The sequence below is a fragment of the Saccopteryx leptura genome, chromosome 13, assembly GCF_036850995.1.
Source record: "Saccopteryx leptura isolate mSacLep1 chromosome 13, mSacLep1_pri_phased_curated, whole genome shotgun sequence".
Lineage (NCBI taxonomy): Eukaryota > Metazoa > Chordata > Mammalia > Chiroptera > Emballonuridae > Saccopteryx > Saccopteryx leptura.
The window spans coordinates 44,832,026-44,852,377 of NC_089515.1; the positions used below are offsets into that span (position 1 = coordinate 44,832,026).

Here is a 20,352-nt window from a genome sequence, read left to right on the forward strand (position 1 = left end):
ATTCCTGGTCAGGGCACAGGAGAAGCAACCATCTGTTTCTCCCCCCTCCCCCCCTTTCTCTCTCTCTCTCTCTCTCTCCATCCCTCCCTCCCTCCCTCTCTCTCACTCTTTTCTCATCTTGCAGCCATAGCCCAATCTATTGGTGTGCATTGGCCACAGGCGCTGAGGCTGGCTTACTGGAGCTTCTGGCCTCAGGTGCTAAAAATAGGTTGGCTGCAAGCATGGCCCTAGATGGGCAGAGCATTGGCCCCAGATGGAGGTTGCCGGGTGGATCCCAGTCGGGGCGCATGCAGGGGTCTGTCTCTGTATCTCCTCTACCCTCGCTTAAAAAAAAAAAAGTTTCTTACCGTTTCTAAATTATCCAAAGTCACAGGATCAAGAGTATTCTGAGGAGGAAAATGAGGAATTAATTTACAATGGGCGTGATGTGTGGCCTTTAACCTTCTGAGGTGCTCTTTCTTCCTCCCAATTACTCTTGTAAGTACCGAACTCATCAGTAGAAATGGAGGACTGGTATTTATGTGGTCCCCCGCCTGCAGGATTTTAATACATGATCCCTATTCTCCAGGATCTTAAGGGATAGTTGGGGAAACAGGAAACAGAAAATGAACAGAGAGGTAAGTTTATTTCTGATTGGCAAAATATACTGGTAAGGTTTAGCAATTTTATTTAACTTCAAATGTAGCCCACAGTGTGAGAGCTGCCGCCGCCTGGCTGCTCCTCAGCGCGTGTGGAAACTGAATTACAGTGAGACACCACCCCCACCCCACGGGGCTCTCCTCAGGTGGGTAATAAGTGAATCCCTCCAAAAAGATATGTGTTGGGCACTGAATATGATACACTGGGGCTAGTTGATAAAAAGAAGCAGAAGGTATGCTCTTAATCCAGAAATGTATCATCTAGTTAAGAAAAGAAGGGCTTTCATGCATAACACAATAGCTGAAAAGGTAGCATGTGGGAGGTGTCTAAAAAAGGTACAAAGAATAATTTCTGTAAAAGCTCAGAGAGGCACGCTTTCCAGGCTGGTAGCGCTCCCAGAGATACAGGACCACCCCTGGAGAGACATCCTGGACGAGAGGGCTTCCTTCCCAGGCACTCCGCGAGCTCAGAGTGCACGTGAGGCTGTCTCGGTCTCCTCCGCCCATCACCCCCCTGAGCCTTGAGTGCCTAGTACAATAGGCTTTAAAGGCAGACTCGTTCATATTAGTTGTTAAAAACAATAAGGGCACATAGGATAGTAAAGCAGATTGTCTTAATATTTACTGAGGAACTATATTTTAAACTATATTTTAAAGACACAGCACGAGGCCCAGGGAACCCAAAAAATTAAACTGAAATGGTAGCAGTCCTAACGTCTAAGAATCACATGAAAAATACATGCATTTCTGTACATTGAGAACAACCTGTTTATACCAAAGTCTGGGAAATTCAGTGGGATGCAAGGCATGAAAGGGTTATTTTAGCCCAGAAAGGAAGAGAAATTATCTGGGAGGCCGGAGTGAGGATGCAAGGCCCTCCCCTCAGAGAAGTGGCCTGGGAGTTGTTCTTGGTGCACAGATGACTCCCAGACAAGGGAGAAACTGAAGGTCCCATTACAGAGGACCCTCTGCTTTTTAACATCTGATTTTAACCAAAGCAGGGAGACATGGGCCAGTGTGCAGTTGTCCTCTCTCACAACCTCCAGAAGGCCCCGTTCATCTTGAAATTTCAAGGAGGGTTTAGGCTAGATGTGGGACCAGGGTAGGGAGAAACAGAGCAGTTAAAAACAGATGTTTCCTGGCCCTGGCCAGTTGGCTCGGCAGTAGAGCCGGTGTGTGGAAGTCCCTGGTTCAATTCCCAGTCAGGGCACACAGGAGAAGCACCCATCTGCTTCTCCACTCTTCCCCCTCTTCTCTTACTCTCTCTCTCTCTTCCCCTCCTGCAGGCAAGGCTCCATTGGAGCAAAGTTGGCCCAGGTGCTGTGGATGGCTCCATGGCCTCCACCTCAGGTGCTAGAATGGCTCCTGTTGTAATGCAGCAACGCCCCAGATGGGCAGAGCATTGCCCCCTAGTGGGCTTGCCTGGTGGATCCCGGTCAGGCGCATGCAGGAGTCTGTCTCCCTGCCTCTCTGCTTCTCACTTCATACAACAAAACAAAACAAACAAACAAACAAAAAAAAAACAGATGTTTCCTACCGGTTGCGGCTGTCTGACTTTTTTCTTTGGATTCGTAGTGAGTTGGGGGTTCTCCACTTCCTTGAGCCAAGACTCCTTGGGCAATTTGTACACATCCAGCCAAGTCTCTCCAGCTCCTGTATTGGGAAACCAAGGGGCCATTGAGCAATGGCAGGCAGGCACCAAGTGTCCTCTGAGAGTCTTCCAGAACCCCTGACACGGAGCCCAGCAGACGTCTCTGAACAGCAGGGTCCTCACACCAGATAGCTGAACTGTCCTAAAGCCACCACCCTGCACTGACCTAACAGCTTCTAACCAAGCTCTGCTGCACCGGTCCCCATGTGTTCCAGGTTCCAAATGGTCAATTCCACTGACATTTTGTCTCACAGTGATCCCTGTCTGGGGAGGAAGGTGGCATATATAGAATCAGTAACTGACAGGGGCATGGCTGAGAAGGCCATACCTGGGAGAAATGCCTCCAGAGAATTCTTCTAATATTTGAGTTGATGGCAACACATGGGGGGTTGTGGGACTTGATCTTGTCATAGAAATATGCTCAGCTTCTATACCAAATACCCGCCAACCTGGGGAGGGGTGCTTTCCCATAGGATGGGTTCCTGGCTGAAATTTTCCTTTAAAAAGTGATCATCTGGACACCCTGACTTCAGATTTCGGGCCTTCAGCACTGAGACAAAAATAAGTAACTGCTGTGTTAAGCCACCCTGCTGTGGCAGCCCTAGGAAACTACTACAGAATGAAAGTTTCCTTTGATGCATAAAGCACCATGAAATATATCTCTTCCTCAAGCATTCAACATTTGAGGGACCTGGGCAAGAATATAAATAGAGGACCATAAACCATATGTCTAATTATTTAAAAGTTAAAAATCAAGCCAACAATCCATTTGAGAAAAATATGTTCTATCACCATAGTAGTAATTGCAGCAGGCAAGATCCAATGATGAATGCCGAAATTGGTGGGCGGAAACTTTCAGGAGAAACAGGATATTTGCAGAGTCGCAAAGTGTCCCCCCTACCCAAAGTGTTTATTAATCACTGTGGTGGTTTCAACATTCATTCAAAACTTCTTTGATCCTCCTACCCCCAGGGAGTGGTGTTTAAATCCTCTCTCCTTCAGTGTGGTTGTTTCTAACTTAGTGACTTGTTTCTAGGTCTGGACAGGGAAAAATGGGCTCAACAGTGCAGGAAGCCAGCCGACGCCACTTTAAGGGTCAAGGTTAACATCAGCAGGAGGGAGTCATGTTGCTACCATGTTCCCCCCCGCCCTGATATGATGCAATGAAAAGAGCCCTTCACCTCTGTGTATCTTCCCCCCAAATCCTTAACCCCAGTTGAATCATGAGAAAAATTCAGACAAACTGAAACTGAGGGACATTGCACAAAGTTTCTGACCTGTACTCCAGAAGTGTCAAGGTCATGAAAAACAAGGAAAGACCAAGACACTGTCACAGATAGGAGTAGACTAAGGAGATGTGATGATGGCCTTGGCTAGTTGGTTCAGTGGTAGAGCATCAGCCCGGTGCGTGGAAGTCCTGGGTTCAATTCCCAGTCAGAGCACAAAGGAGCAGCAACCATCTGCTTCTCCCCCCTCCCCCCTGTGCCCCTCTCATCCCCTCCTGCAGCCATGGCTTGAATTTTGGCCCTGGGCCCCAGACACTTAGGATGGCTCTGTGGCCTTGCCTCAGGCACTGATATAGCTCAGTTGCTAAGCAATGGAGCAGTGGTCCCAGATGGGCAGAGCATTGCCCTGTAGGGAGCTTGCCAAGTGGATCCTGGTTGGGGTGCCTGTGGGAGTCTGTCTCTGCCTCCCTGCCTCCCACCTCTCACTTAATAAAAAGAAACAATTAAAAAAGGAGATGTGATGACTAAATGCAATATGGTAATTCTGGATGGAACTTTGGAGAAAAAAAATTAGTGGAAAACTGGTGAAATTTGAAAAAAAAAATGTAGTTAATAGTATTACACCAATGTTATTTGTTTCAGTTGACAAATGCACCATGGTTATGTTAAATGTTGGTACTGGAGAAGCTGGGTGAAAAGTATAGGGGAACTCTCGGCTGTCTTTGCAATTCTTCTGTAAATTACTTCTAAATAAGAGGCTTGCAGGAAAAAGTGCTTATCTGGGAGAGACTGCAAATCTGGACTTTCTTAACAGCCTCTAGTTAATCTTGCCTTGGAGGAGGAAGGCTGCAAAGTCCCCTCCGTGAGAGATCTCCATCTTTACAAGGGTGGTCTGCCTGTTGGTGTCATCCTGTAAAGAAGAGAGAGGCTGCTAGAGTGAGGTTGCCTGGTGACAGAGAAGGGTGCATGTCAGGACTGGTGTGGTTCTCACCAGGGAACATAAACCCTTTAAGCTAGAGGCTTGAAGAGATGCCCTTTTGTGGGTGTTTTTATTTCTCTGGGGTAAATACCTAGGAGTGCAATTGATGAGTGATCAGTTTAATTTTATCAGAAAACTATCAGTTTTTCAGTGTAGGTGGATCACTTCACACTCTTACCAGCAACGGGAAAGTTCGTGGTGCTCCACATCTCCATCGGCATTTGGCGTACTCTTTTTCATTGTTTAAGCATTGTAATGGGAGGGCAGTAGTATCTCATTGTGATTTTATTTTGCATGTTTCTGTTAACTAATAGTATTTGGTACTTTTAAACATTAGTTATTTGATATCTTCTTTTGTAAAGTGTCAGTTTAAGTCTTTTGCTTATATTTTATTTTTAGAGAGAGGAAAGAAGAGAAAAGGGGGAAGCGCAGGAAGCATCAACCATCAACTTGTAGGAGATGCTTCTTGTATGTGCCTTGCCAGGGCAAGCCCAGGGTTTCGAACCAGTGACCTTGGCATTCCAGGTGGACGCTTTATCCACTGCGCCACCACAGGTCAGGCCTTCTGCCTATTTTTTGTTGGGTTATCTTTTCATTATTGATTTAGTGTTCTTTATAATACCTTTTTTTATTGATTGATTTTTAGAGAGACAGAGAGAAGAAGGGAAGGACAGAGAAAAAAGGGAGGGTTGGAGGGAAGGAGAGGATCATTCATTTGTTGTTCTACTTCAGGGGTCGGGAACCTATGGCTCGCAAGCCAGATGTGGCTCTTTTGATGGCTGCATCTGGCTCGCAGACAAATCTTTAATAAAAAAAATAATGTTAAAAATATAAAACATTCTCATGTATTACAATCCATTCATTTCCTACCGCTCATGTTTATGGTTGCGGGTGGCTGGAGCCAATCACAGCTGTCCTCCGGGACAACACCAAATTTTTATTGGATAATGCGTAAGGTACACGGGTCGTTGTATGGCTCTCACGGAATTACATTTTAAAATATGTGGTGTTCATGGCTCTCTCAGCCAAAAAGGTTCCCGCCCCCTGTTCTACTTAGTTGTGCAGTCAGTACTTGCTTCCTGTATGTACCCTGACCATGTATGTAACCAAAGCATCTTATGGTTTTACGTGTGGGGGTTACAGGGTGGTGGGGAGGAGAGGGAGGGGGTTAGGGGAGGGGAGGGCCACAAAGAAAACCAGTTAGAAGGTGACGGAAGAAAACGTAGGCAGTAAGCTCTCTGACATCTCTCGCAGCAATATATTTGCCGATTTGTCTCCATAGGCAAGTGAAATAAAAGACAGGACAAACAAATGGGACTTTATCAAACTAAAAAGCTTCTGCACAGCTAAAGCCAATAAGAACAGAATAAAAAGACAATGGGAGAACATATTTGACAATGCGTCTGATAAGGGGTTAATAACCAAAATTTATAAAGAACTTGTAAAACTTAATACCAGGAAGACAAACAATCCAATCCAAAAATGGGAAAAAGAAATGTATAGACACTTCTCCAAAGAGGACACACAGATGGCCAATAGGCATATGGAAAAATGCTCAACATCCCTAATCATTAGAGAAATGCAAATTAAAACCACAATGAGATATCACCTCACACCAGTCAGAATGGCGCTCATCAACAAAACAACACAGAATAAGTGCTGGCCAGGATGTGGAGAAAAGGGAACCCTCCTGCACTGCTGGTGGGAATGCAGACTGGTGCAGCCACTGTGGAAAACAGTATGGAGATTCCTCAAGAAATTAAAAATCGAACTGCCTTTTGACCCAGCTATACCAGTTAGGAATATACCCCAAGAACTCCATAGCACTGTTTGAAAAGAAGAAATGCACCCCCATGTTTATGGCTGCATTGTTCACAATAGTGAAGATCTGGAAACAGCCCAAGTGTCCGTCAGTGGACGAGTGGATTAAAAAGCTTTGGTGCATATATACTATGGAATACTACTCAGCCATAAATGATGACATTGGATCTTTTACAACAACATGGATGGGCCTTGATAACATAATACTGAGAGAAATAAGTAAATCAGAAAAAACTAAGAACTATATGATTCCATACATAGGTGGGACATAAAAATGAGACTCTGAGACATGGACAAGAGTGTGGGGGTTACAGGGTGGGGGGGAGGAGAGGAAGGGGGTTAGGGGAGGGGAGAGGCACAAAGAAAACCAGTTAGAAGGTGAGGGAAGACAATTGGACTTTGGGTGATGGGAATGCAGCATAATCAAATGTCAAAATAACCTAGAAATGTTTTCTCTGAACATATGTACCCTGATTTATCAATGTCACCCCATTAAAATTAATCAAAAAAATTTAGGTTCTTAAAAGTCTCAACTTGGCCCTGGCCAAATAGCTTGGTTGGTTAGAGCATCATCCTGAAGTGCAGAGGTTGCCGGTTCAATCCCCAATCAGGGCACATACAGGAACAGATCAATATTCCTGTCTCTCTCTCTCTCCCCATGTTATCCTTCCTCTAAAATAAATAATATAAACATTTTTTAAAAAACAAATTGAGAATAAAAGACCTTTTTGGTATGGCCAAAAAGAAAAGACTTTAGATAAAAATAAAAACCAGACACTGTGTAGATAATGCTTGTAGTTCTAGTTATCTGGAAAATGGTCAGAACACAGACACTCAAGCGCCTCTGCTCCATTCTTTGTTCACTTATTACTGCAATTTTACATTCATTTCCTGTTGGACGACAGAACCAGGTGATGTTCAGGGGGTAAGCCCACCCTTCCTCAGCCTCCAGAGCTCATGCCTCAGCTGAATACTTGGCTGCTCTTGTCCCCTGGCCATCTGTGGCTTAGGTTTTCTGTATGTCTGCATCAGTCATGGGATGCAGTGTTGAGGTGGGTGCTCGTCTTGTATAAATACACCACGATGTGCTTATCTATTCACCCATTGATAGACATTGAGTGGTTTCTGGCTTTTGGTGATCTCAGTCAAAGTTGCTATGAATATTCATGTGCAAGCTTTGTAAGGAGATAGGCTTTTATTTCTTCTGGGTAACTGGGGGCAGAATGGCTGGATCATATGGTGGCTGTATGTTTAACTTTTTAAAGAACTGCCAAGTGGTTGTACCATTGCACTTTACCATCAGCAGTGTGTGAGAGGGTTTTTTGTTGTTATTTTTAAAACTGATTTTACAGAGAGAGGAGGGTGGGGGTCAAGAAGTATCAACCTGGCCCTGGCTGGCTGGCTTAGTGGTAGATCTTGAGCCCAGTGTGTAGATGTCCCGGGTTTGATTCCCGCTCAGGGCACACAGGAAAAGCACCCATCTGCTTCTCCACCCCTACCCCCACTTCTCTCTCTTTACCTTTCTCTTCCCCTCCTGCAGCCGTTGGTTTGAGCGCATTAGCCTTGGACACTGAGGATGGCTCATGGAGCCTCTGCCTCATGCGCTAAAAATAGCTTGGTTGTGAGCATGGCCCCAGATGGCCAGAGCATTGGCCCCAAATGGGGGTTGCCAGGTGGATACCAGTTGGGGCACATGAGGGAGTCTGTCTCTCTCTCCTCCTCTCACTTGGAAAAGAAGGGAAAAAAATGAAGCATCAACTCATAGTTGCGTCACTTTAGTTGTTCATTGCTTGCTTGTCATATGAGCCTTGACCAGGCAAGCCCAGGGTTTCGAACTGGCTACCTCAGTGCTCTAGGTCAAGGCTATACACACTTTGCCACCACAGGCCAGGCTCAATTTTTATTTATTTATTTTTTGTTTATTTTATTGATTTTAGAGAGAGGAAGGGAGAAAGCAGGAAGGAGCCAGGGACATCTGTTCCTGTATGTGTCCTGACTGGGTATTGAACCAGCAACCCCTGTGCTTTGGGACAATGTGTGGGAGTTCTAGGAGTTCCATACCTGTCAACACTTGGGATGGCCAGTCTTTTGAATTTTAGGCCTTCTAATACCCGTTCAATGATAGGTTGTAATTTTGATTTTGATTTCCTTAATGACTGTGAGGTTGACAGTTTATTTGCCTCGCACATATATTCTTTGGAAATTGTCCTTTCTTTTCAAGCCCTCTGATCATTTTTAAAAATTGGGTTGTTTCCTTGTTTTTGAGTTTTGCGAGTTCTTTATATTTCTGGACACAAGTCCTGTATCAGATATGTGATGTGACTTGAAATTATTTTCTCCCCGCCTGACCAGGCAGTGGCGCAGTGGATAGAGCGTCGGACTGGGATGCGGCAGGAACCAGGTTCGAGACCCCGGGGTTGCCAGCTTGAGTGCAGGCTCATCTGGCTTGGGCGAGGGGCTCACTAGCATGGACCTAGAGTCGCTGGCTCGAGCGGGGGGTTGCTCGGTCTGCTGAAGGCCCGCGGTCATGGCACATATGAGAGAGCAATCAATGAACAACTACGGTGTCGCAGCAAAGGGCTGATGATTGCTGCTTCTCATCTCTCTCCGTTCCTGTCTGTCTGTCCCTATCTATCCCTCTATCTGGCTCTCTCTCTGTCTCTGTAAAAAAAAAAAAAATTCTCTCCCCATCTATGGCTTGTCTTTTTACTCTTTTACAGTGCCTTTTGCAAAACAGAAGTATTTTTTTTGTTTGTATTTATTTGAACAGAAATTCTTTTTTTTTTTTTTTTTTGTATTTTTCTGAAGCTGGAAACGGGGAGAGACAGTCAGACAGACTCCCGCATGCGCCCGACCGGGATCTACCCGGCACGCCCACCAGGGGCAACGCTCTGCCCACCATGGGGCGTCGCTCTGCCGCGACCAGAGCCACTCTAGCGCCTGGGGCAGAGGCCAAGGAGCCATCCCCAGCGCCTGGGCCATCTCTGCTCCAATGGAGCCTTGGCTGCGGGAGGGGAAGAGAGAGACAGAGAGGAAGGAGGGGGGCGGGGGTAGAGAAGCAAATGGGTGCTTCTCCTATGTGCCCTGGCCGGGAATTGAACCCGTGTCCCCCGCACGCCAGGCCGACGCTCTACCGCTGAGCCAACCGGCCAGGGCCCAGAAATTTTTTATTTTAATGAAGTCCAATTTATCAACTTTTTTCTTGTATGGATCTTGCTTTTGGTGTTTTTACTAAAAAAATCGCCCTAGCCCAAGGTCACAAAGACTTCCTTCTGTGTTTTCTAGAAGTTTTATAGCTTTAGATTTTACATATAGGTATGTGATCCATTTGAGTTCATTTTTATATATGGTGTGAGGAATGGGTTTTTAATTTTGATGAAGTCCAATATTCATTTTGGTTTTTTTCCCCTATGGTTAGTGCTTTTATGTTCTATGTGATCTTTGCCTGCCCCAAGGTTGCAGAAAATATTTTCTCATGTTTTCTTCAAGAGGATAATGTTTTTAGCCTTTACATTTAGGTTGATAATCCATCTCAAATTAATTTTTACATATGGTGTGAAACAGAGTTGAGGTTCATTTCCCTCATTTCTTTATTCAGCGTTATTTATTGAAAATACCATCTTTTCCCCCACTGAACTGCTTTGGGTACCATCAATAATGTCTTTTTTTTTTTCCAGCAAGAGGAGGGGTAGCAGAGACAGACTCCCACATACGCCCAGACTGGGATCCACTGGCAAGCCCACTAGGGGTTGATGCTGTACCCATCTGGGGTGTTGCTCCATTGATCATCAACCAAGCTCTTCTTAGTGCAGAAGGCAGAGGCCATGGAGCCATCCTCAGTGCCCCAGGGCCAACTTGCTCCAATCAAGCCATGGCTCCAGGAGGAGAAAAGAGTGAGAGAGAAGGGGGAGGGATGGAGAATCAGATGGGTGCTTCTCCTGTGTGCCCTGACCAGGAATTGAACCCAGGATATCCACACACTGGGCCAATGCTCTACCACTGAGCAAACCAGCCAGGGCCTCAATAATGTCTTTTATAAGACAAACTGCAATTAGAAATCTACCCTGAGCAATACCCTCTCTTTTTTTGGATTCATTATTATTATTAATAATAATAATAATAATAATAACAACAACAAACCCCTACATTCTGAGAACTTACAGTAATACACAAGCAATATGCTAGGAACAAGGGCTACACACATCAGATCTGCCTCTGCTCTCAGGGAACATACATCCAGAAGAAGCAGTCTCATAAACAAATAGGGATGAGGGTAGACATGGCATAGAAATTCTGTTCTGTATGGTGGTGGCACAGAGGAGGGAAGATCAGCTTCTCTTGGGTACATCAGGGAAAGTATGTCAGAGAAGGAGATATCTGAGCAGGTCTTGAGGCCTGGGAGAAATTTCAGAGGCACAAGTAGTAGGTAGGGAGGCAGGGAGATCACTCCAAGCATAGGGAACAGCATGGGCCAGCGAACAGGATGTGAGGCAGCCTGAAAATTTTAGGCACTTGTAAGTAGATATAAGATGTTAGTCTGGTGCTCAACCTGGATGGGAACTCCATAGTAATTTTCTTCTTTCAACCACAGGGTAAATAAATCCAAGCAATTCAGCACCTACCCTCTGATGGTCAGGTTTTAAATATTTCAGAGAAGGCTCTCTGACCAGGGAGGTGTCTTAATTCTCACTATTCTAGGACAGCTGTCGTTGCATCCATATTAAAAGAAAACGTGAAGCCCTGGCCGGTTTTCTCGGTGGATAGAGCATCGGCCCGGCATGTGAACATCCCAGGTTTGATCCCTGGTCAAGACACACAGGAGAAGCCTCCATCTGCTTCTCTCCCCTTCCCTCTTTCCTTATTTCCCTCTTCCCCTCCCACAGCCAGTGGCTTAATGCGTTTGAGCATCAGCCCTAGATGGGGGTTGCTGGGTGGATCGCAGTTGGGGTACATGCGGGAATCTGCTTCACTATCTCCCCTTAAAAATAAAAAAGTAAACTTGATTTGCTATAGCTTGTGGCCCAGCTAGAGGAACTTACCATTTCATTGATAGTTTTGATGAAGAAAAGACCATCCTTACAAAGATAAAACAATCTAACGATACCTGAAACGGAGAAATAAGTAGGGATGTAAGACAGACAAGTAGAACTGGAATCTTCTCTTGGACTTCCTAAAGTTGTCATCATAAGCTCATGCATTCTCAGGCCTTCTCCCTGGCTCTCCACTGCCTGTGATGGCTTTGCTCTCCCTGCCTTCCTCCACCCTGCGCTTGAAATGTCCACGTGGGTCTGCCTTCTGTGTCCTCTCTGCCCACCCTGGCCCTATCTTCTTCTTCTGGGAGCCTCCTGGGAGCCCTTCGGCCACACCAGCCCCCTCCAACTTCTGTCCCCTGTTTTGTTCACCACCCCATACTGCCTCACATTGTTATCCATCTGTTTCCTGTGGGTGTTTTATTCCTCTAGCAAGTTCATCGATTCTCTGAGGGAAAGGCTGTATCTCACTCTTCTATGTGCCTCACCTCTCATCCTCCAACAAGCTCCGCATGCCGTTGATTTTGTTGATTTAGTAAGTAATCTGTCATTCTAATTCCTGTTTAACCTATGGGCTCCAGTGCAGGATCATCATCCACCATGACTTCTTGTCTCTTTCTTTAGGTGCTTCCCAGACACTCATAAACCTATCCCTCCACTCATAATAACGCTGGTGATGGCCTTAGTCTCCCCGCCTTCCTCCACACACTTGAAACATTCAAGTCATTCTGCCTCGTTCAAGTCGTTTTGCCTTGCAAAGGCAACCAGCCCACTCAGCCCAATAAAAATCCATGGGATACTTGCTGTACGACCACAAATGTGCTGAGGACGACCCAGTTAGCCTCTCCTTCAAATTCATCACACTGAGGGTCACACAGGCATGAAACTGACCAGATACACTCAGACCCCCCCCCCCAGTATCAATGTCCCCACTCCAGGTGCTTCAAAGCTGGGCACATGTAAATGGAATTCGTCACCTCACAGAGCCCTGAAGACGTATTCTCCTACAATGGCTATGGAGGGAAGAGTGTGTCATTGACCCTATTATCTAAGGCAGAAAGGAGTAATTTTCTTCTCTTCCTCCTCACTCACCGCCCCACTCCATACTCCATCACTCACCAAGTTTTTCCATTACATTTTCCTTTTCCTTTTTAAAGCTTTTTATCTTTTTTTTTTTAAAGATTTTATTTATTTATTATAGAGAGGGAAGACAGAGAGAGAGAGAGAGAGTGAGAGAGAGAGAGAGAGGGAGAGAGAGAGAGAGAGAGAGAAGGGGAGGAGCAGGAAGCATCAACTCCCATATGTGCCTTGACCCAGGAAGCCAGGGTTTTGAACCAGCAACCTCAGCGTTTCCAGGTTGATGCTTTATCCACTGCGCCACCACAGGTCAGGCTAAAGCTTTTTATCTTGAACTAATATCAGACTCAGAGAAAATGTGCACAAAGAGTACAAGAATTCCCTTATATCCCTTACCTCTCCTCCTCTGATGTTAACATTTTACATAACCACAGTACTGTTTTTCTTGTCCTTCGAATGGCCCCTGCCTTGGTCTAGACCTTCACAGATTCTGTCCTCAGTGAATACAGTGGTTCTTCCTAGTCTCTCTGCCTCTTGTTTGACTTTTGTGAACTCCCACTGGTGTGCCCTTCCTAAAATATCAATCAGGTCGGGTCCCGCCCACTGCAGAGACAGTGTCCTCCAGAAAACTGTCTAAATTCTCTAGACCGGTGTTTTCAACCACTGGTCTGCGAACTGGGTCCACCAGAAATTGCGTGCCAGTCCATGAAAGAGTTAACCACCCTGATGTTGTAGGAAGATTATAGACCCAATGATCTTAGTCAGATTTGCTTATGCTCAGGGTGATTTCTGCCTTAGCGGTCCCTGAAATAATTCTTCTATTTTCACTGATCCCCAAGTATAAAAAGGTAGAAAATTACTGCTCTATACTGTTGTCCCCAGGAGGGCCTCGTTTGTCCTCAGGCTGAAAGGGAAAAGCAGCCCTGGTGTGTGTGAGCAGCAGGATTGCTGAGTGCCCGCAGGGTGTGAACCTCGGGGCCACACTGCATGGTTCTAATCCTGCCTGTGCTATACTCCACATGTTACCTCAAGTCGTTATTTAACCTCCATGCCTCCGTTGCCTCTTCTGAGAAACAGGAAATATTAAATTAACCCTACCTCCTGTTGTGAGGCTTCAATGGGCCAAATATGTGAAATGTTGGAAGAGTTCCTGGCACACCATACTATTCTGTAGGTGTTTATTATGATGACATGACTGGGGAGAACTTGCCATGTCCAGCCCTGCCCACACCTGAGAAGGAAATTATATTGAACAGCAATCTACAGGTACATGTAAATTAGGCTAAAAGGAAGATGAAGAACAAGTACCCATTTCATCCACAGGAGCAATAAGTATTTCACTTCCCAAATCTGTGGCCCATATGGACGTGACATCAACCTTAAGTTTATCCCAAACATATATTCGTTTAGCATCGTACAGACTATAGATGGAGAATCCTTTGGCTCCTCCAATAAACACATAGTCTTGGGCAATAGCCATGCAGTTTGGTGTTTTGCTGAACTGGAAAAAAAAATAAAAAGAGAGAAAAGGAATGATTTTCAGCTGTTACCGTCTGCAAGTAACATAAGCTAACATTTCAGAGGAATGTGGTCCCTTCATAGATATAATATCATCCCCAAACATAGAACTTTTCTAAATATCTTGCCCATGTATCAAGAAGTCATAGCACTCCACTTTTAGGGGAAAGGGGCCAGAGAAAACGAAGAAGTGAAGAATTAATGTATATTCCAGGAGTCAGGAACCTTTTCGGCTGAGAGAGCCTGAACGCCACATATTTTAAAATGTAATTCTGTGAGAGCCATACAATATGTTTAACACTAAATAAAAGTAAATGTGTGGCCTGACCTGTGGTGGCGCAGTGGGTAAAAGCGTCGACCTGGAACGCTGAGGTCACCAGTTCGAAACCCTGGGCTTGCCTGGTCAAGGCACATATGGGAGTTGATGCTTCCTGCTCCTCCCTCTGTTCTTTCTATCTCTTTTCTCTCTCTGTGTCTCCTCTCTCTAAAAAAATGAATAAAATGTAAAAAAAAAAAAAAAAAAAATCTTGTTAAAAAAAAAAGTAAATGTGTGCATTTTATGTAAGACCAATACTTTTAAAGTACAATAAGTCTCTGAATTCTTTTTAATAACGTTGTTATGCTGTTGCTAATCAATGATGAATAAAGTATTTCCTACAATTAATGTGACTTCTGGTGCTGCATGGTTTTGCTGATGGCTTTGTAGTCTGGTTGATACGTGGTGAGGTTAAGCTTCATGCAGGCGTTGAGACTTCCATCCATTAAACATGATCATAGGTTGGTCTTAACGTTCTTTAGATGTGAGAAAGACTGCTCACATGCATATGTAGAGCCAAACATTGTCAGTACAGCAATACTCACATGCTGCAGTGTGTAGTATGTGACAGGCAGTGCATTCCAAGTTTTGACAATCACCTGGTCCGCGGGTTGAAGTTTTTTCATTTCTCCCCACTTGTGTTTGCTCGCTAACTCTGCTTGCTGTCGTGCGAGTCTTTCCAAATCTTCATTCGGTGACTTGAACTTATTCACCCACATGTCTGAGGCCTTCAGGTCAGCAGCTTGTAGCTCAAAATCTCTGACGGAGACACCGGGGATGTAACTCAGGTCAGCGTTGTCCACTGCATACTCATGTGGATGGGTGATGAACTTAAAAAGATGAGTGCGCTCACGAAATTCTCCAAAGTGCACTCTGAATGACTGCAGGAGATTAGATGTGAAGCCCACTAGCTGCTGGAAATCAAGATGTTAAGCAGAGTCACTTGCTGTGCATGCATCTTTAAACTCTCCCAGTTTTTCAAAGTGTAGTAAATGACCTGTTTCAATGTTGGCAATGAAGAGTTCCAGCTTGTTTTCAAATGCAAGCACGGCTTGTTGAAGGGATAAGACTGTATTTCCAACGCCTTGCATTTTCACATTGAGCTGGTTCAGATGTTCAGTCATGTCCACGAGATAGTAGAACTTCAGGAGCCACTCAGTGTTAGCTAACTCAGGATGCTCGACGTTTTTCATTTCAAGAAAAGTCCGTGGCCTGACCTGTGGTGGTGCAGTGGATAAAGCGTCAACCTGGAAACGCTGAGGTTGCTGGTTCAAAACCCTGGGCTTGCCTGGTCAAGGCACATATGGGAGTTGATGCTTTCTGCTCCTCCCCCCTTCTCTCTCTCTCTTCCCTCTATATAATGAATAAAAATAAATAAAAATCTAAAAAAAAAAAAAAAGTCCGGATTTTACTCAGACAAGCCGCAAAACAGCTGAGCACCTTCCCTCTTGACAACCAACGCACACTGCTATGCAGAAGCAGACCAGGATAATTATTCCCAACTTCACCCAGCAGTGTTTTAAACTGGTGACCATTTAAAGCTCGGGCAACGATAAAGTTGATCACCCGAATGACCAGCGACATCACCTCACCAAGTTGCTCGCCACACATCTGAGCACAAAGCACCTCCTGATGTAGGATGCAGTGAAAACTTAGGATGGGTCTCTTTTCATGTTCATGAAGAAGCGCTACGAATCCTCTGTTTTTCCCCACCATGCACAGAGCACCATCAGTACACACTGAAATAAGTTTATCCATCGGTAAATTTTTTCTTTAGCAAACTCAGTGAAAGACTTAAATAAACCCTCCCCTCTTGTTGTCTCTTTCATAGGCAAAACAGAAAGACTTTCCTCACGTAGTGTGTCACCGACAGCATACCTTGCAATCACACTGAACTGGGATAAATGGCTTACATCTGTTGACTCATCCAAAGTGAGAGAAAAAAATGGTGCTGCATTTATGTCCTTCACTTGTGTTGCCTCAATTTGATTTGCCATCATGATGGTACGATCGTGAACAGTTCTTGCCAACAGAGGCATGTCTTTTATTTGTTTGATTATCTTGTCTTTATCCAAAAAGTCGTCAAAAAGTTCATTGGCAACATCAAGCATGAATGTTTTGGCATACTCCCCATCTGTGAATGGCTTTCCATTTCTCACAATTGCTAAAGCACCAGCATAGCTAGCCGAATTCCAGTCACCTTGTTGGGTCCAAACATGGAGTTGCTGCTGACTAGCTTGCACTTTGCACAGTAGCTCTTGACATGCTTTCTTCCTGCTGTCCCCCGCTGGATATTTCGATGCAAATGTAGTATGGCGTGTGTCGAAGTGCCGCTTTATATTTGACCGTTTCATTGATGCAATTTTATCACTGCATATTAAACACACTGCAGAACCTGCTCTTTCCACAAAGGCGAATTCCTCTGTCCATTCCGCTGAAAAGTACGATACTCCTCATCTTTTTTTCTTTTAGCCATCTTCTTTGTCAAAAGGGTTTCTGCAATTAGCTAGCAGACTACTTGATTAAAAGGAGTGAAGTTTACTTCCTGACCTCACAACGACCCATGTGTGTTACACATTATCCAATAAAAATTTGGTGTTGTCCAGAGGTCAGCTGTGATTGGCTCTAGCCACCCACAACCATGAACATGAGCGGTAGGAAATGAATGGATTGTAATACATGAGAATGTTTTATATTTTTAAGATTATTATATTTTTAATTAAAGATTTGTCTGTGAGACAGATGCAGCCATCAAAAAAGCCACATCTGGCTCATGAGCCATAAGTTCCTGACCCCTGGTATATTCACTACACTACGTGGTGGACACATGGCCCTGTTCCTGTACTTCATTCATTGGTACCAGTGTGGAAAAAAGCTATAGCCAAGGCACTGGCAAATTATCAGCCATGAAGCAAGAGAGTGATTACTTCAATTAGATTTAAAAATAACAACAGCTGAATATAAAAGACCTGTGTGACCTTCAATTAGCCAGAACATCATTTCCCCAGACAATGGCTTTTTTTTTTCCCCCCCTTTTTTGTACTTTTCTGAAGCTGGAAACGAGGAGAGACAGTGAGACAGTCAGACTCCCGCATGCACCCGACCGGGATCCACCCGGCACGCCCACCAGGGGCGACACTCTGCCCACCAGGGGGCGATGCTCTGCCCCTCCGGGGCGTCGCCCCGCCGCGACCAGAGCCACTCCAGCTCCTGGGGCAGAGGCCAAGGAGCCATCCCCAGCGCCCGGGCCATCTTTGCTCCAATGGAGCCTCGGCTGCGGGAGGGGAAGAGAGAGACAGAGAGGAAGGAGGGGGTGGGGGTGGAGAAGCAAATGGGCACCTCTCCTATGTGCCCTGGCCGGGAATCGAACCCGGGTCCCCCGCACGCCAGGCTGAAGCTCTACCGCTGAGCCAACCGGCCAGGGCCCAGACAATGGCTTTTGATTGATCCATTTCAGTCCACATCAGCGTGCCTAGAATCTTTCAAAAAATGCAGCTGTCTTATTGAATGAAGGTTCCTGGTAGGAAATTTTTCCCTAGATTAGGTGTTTTCATTTATGAACACTCATCTGAGAAACAGGGATCCCCAGTTAGCTGCTCCATACCTCGCTTTTAAAAACTGGAGAGTAGATGGTGGGCTGGATCCGGCTGAGTTCAGCTTCCCTCTGCCTGTTCCTCTCCTGAATAATGTCCCACGACCGGTCAAACAGAAGGCTCACCAGCTTGTTGATCATTCGATATGGCTGAGGCAGGGAATCTAGCTCCTGAGCTGGATCCTTGAAGACATAATTCTCTTCGTCATCCTTCGACCAGTCCTTCTCTGTTGGGGACTGCACCTCCAGCAGTCCCTTTTGTGTAAAAATGGGCAGCCTCATCTTCTGGCCTCGACTTCCTGTTGGGGATGACATCACAGAGGCAGCACTGGGAACAGCTATGAAACTGAGGAGCTGATAAAGGAAGTAAGCATTGGTACTTTGAGAAAACGGGAAAGTTATAACAGTGTATCTTCTCTAGCACAATAGTCTATGGGGACTATTTAGTCTATTGATTTTATTTTTTTAGGACAGGAGAGAGAGAGTTAGATAAAGGGGGGGAGGAGCAGGAATCATCAACTCATAGTTGCTTCTCGCATGTACCTTGCTTGCCTAGTCAAGCCGGGGATTTCGAACGGCCACCTCAGCATTCCAACTATCTATTCTAGAGACTGGCATTTTCTGTATTTATTATGGGATTGTTCCTAATTACTAAGATACACTTCATGTTAGAAGGACAAGAGCAGAGACAGGTGTTGACTAGTCACATCTTCCAAACCAGCCCAATACGAAGTGTGCTAGGCTGGAAACAAAGGAATCTGGCAGCCTCGTTGTCGTTCTTCATCTCCTGATAGGGAGAGGCTGTCTTTCTGTCCCAAAGTGAATTCGCCCTCTCTCCCACAACTCATGTCTTCTCCTGGTTCTTCCATTTCTGCAAATGGCTGTGCTCAAGTCAGCTGGGTAGTGAGCCATGGCTTTTTTCCTTTCTTTCCCTCACTGCCAACCAGAGACATTTCTAGCACTTCTGATCATTGCTGTCTAGTTTGTGTTGAGCTTACCTATTTACTTGTGTCCCTCATTAACCTAATACCTGAGGCCCAGAGCTTAGCACAGTCATGGCCAGCATTCAACAAATTCTTATTTTCTTGCAGTATTGTCCTGCCCCGGGATATGAACTTGGAGAATACTTCTGGCTCTCTTACAGGCACTTTTCTGTGCAAAAAATGAGTAAATTTAAAAAATTTTTAATTTACTAATTTTAGAGAGAGGGGAGAGAGATGGTGGGGAGGAGCAGGAAGCATCAACTTGTAGTAGTTGCTTCACGTATGTGCCTTGACTGGGCAAGCCCGGGGTTTCAAACCAGCTAGCTCAGCGTTCCAGGTTGATGCTTTATCCACTGTGCCACCACAGGTCAGGCAAGGATGAGTAAATTTGTGGGGCCAAGAGGATATACTACCTCAAAGTCGAGAGGCCTCCTTCTGGAGTCTAGATCATGTTCAGGCAAACTATACTCCTGAAATTTACTGACCAAATGATCCCTGCAGGAGTCTCCTTCCCAGCTTTTCTCCTAGCTGCTAGTGCGTGCATGTACCCCTAGACCTGAAAGGTGACCCAGGGATGGCTGTTTGCAGGGGTATGGGCAGAGCTTGGATGTGGCTCAGAGTATTCACACACTGTATGCAAGGCCCGTATCAGTGACATAGGTGGGAGCTAGAAATAGGAAGAGAAGGGGGGTGGGAAAGGACTGGGCCAACTCTCCCAGCAGTACAGTATTCTGGCTGTTTTTCCAGGTATCTCCAAAAGCCTAAGAATTCTGAATGTGAAACGATTTCTAGATCATTATGAAAGTATATTTATCAGGTAGGAAAACAGAACATACTTTGACAGTGTGTTACTTTGACTTAAATATATGGTAGGTGGGTCTCTATTTGTACTGATATCCCCCCACCCGACCCTGGGGGCCTGCAAGTGTTAGGGGCAGGCCTGAACAAGGGACTAAAGATTACAAAAATGGATGGGGTTCCATGTCTTCAAGCCCCAAAGGAGGAACGTTCAGTGGTGCAGTTTCATCGTAATCTATTTTGCCACCACTTCGTTTATGTTAACTGTTTTAAGATTTCCTCAAATAGCAATCTTCTATCTGTTTTCTAATCCTAACAGAAAACTCGCCCACTTGACCCGGCCCTCATGCTAGAAATACACACCTCTGGTTGGCTTATCTCTCCTTTAACCATGGGCTTCCCCATACCTTGAGCTGGTGTTGCTGAGGGAGACGGAGGCACAGATCTGGGAAAGATTAGGATCTGTAGTTCCCAAGCAGAAGCTCAGGGGAAGCAACATTCGGGATCCTATCTGGGGTTCCTGGGACCCTGGATCCGCGAGGAGGCGCGGGGCGTCCGGGAACACCTGAGACCGGGAGAAGAACCTCCTCGGAGCTCCCCTAACGAAACCCTGGATGTAGGGAAAAGTCCAAGGTCACGTGGGAAGCGGACGCACCTTGTATCGCCCACCGGGCTCACGGCTTGGCGTCGCCTTGGTAACAACTTCCGGCCCTGACCGGAAGC

The 20,352-nt window shown here is 45.5% G+C and overlaps 1 protein-coding gene across 4 annotated transcripts in view; it reads right to left on the reverse strand.

Moving 5' to 3' along the window:
- WDR93 (WD repeat domain 93) overlaps positions 1 to 20,350 on the reverse strand; it is a 40,758-nt gene extending 20,408 nt beyond the window's left edge. For 2 of the 4 annotated variants that reach the window (XM_066355790.1, XM_066355787.1), the window contains exons 1-7: positions 20,037 to 20,272; positions 17,861 to 18,202; positions 13,731 to 13,923; positions 11,355 to 11,419; positions 4,347 to 4,425; positions 2,176 to 2,291; positions 348 to 386 (exon numbers count right to left, since the gene is read on the reverse strand). In XM_066355790.1, the coding sequence (XP_066211887.1) occupies positions 348 to 386; positions 2,176 to 2,291; positions 4,347 to 4,425; positions 11,355 to 11,419; positions 13,731 to 13,923; positions 17,861 to 18,163 (795 nt within the window). In that variant the 5' untranslated portion in view covers positions 18,164 to 18,202; positions 20,037 to 20,272. The other 2 variants (XM_066355788.1, XM_066355789.1) reach the window with 2 other exon arrangements.
- Positions 20,351 to 20,352: the final 2 nt, after the last annotated feature.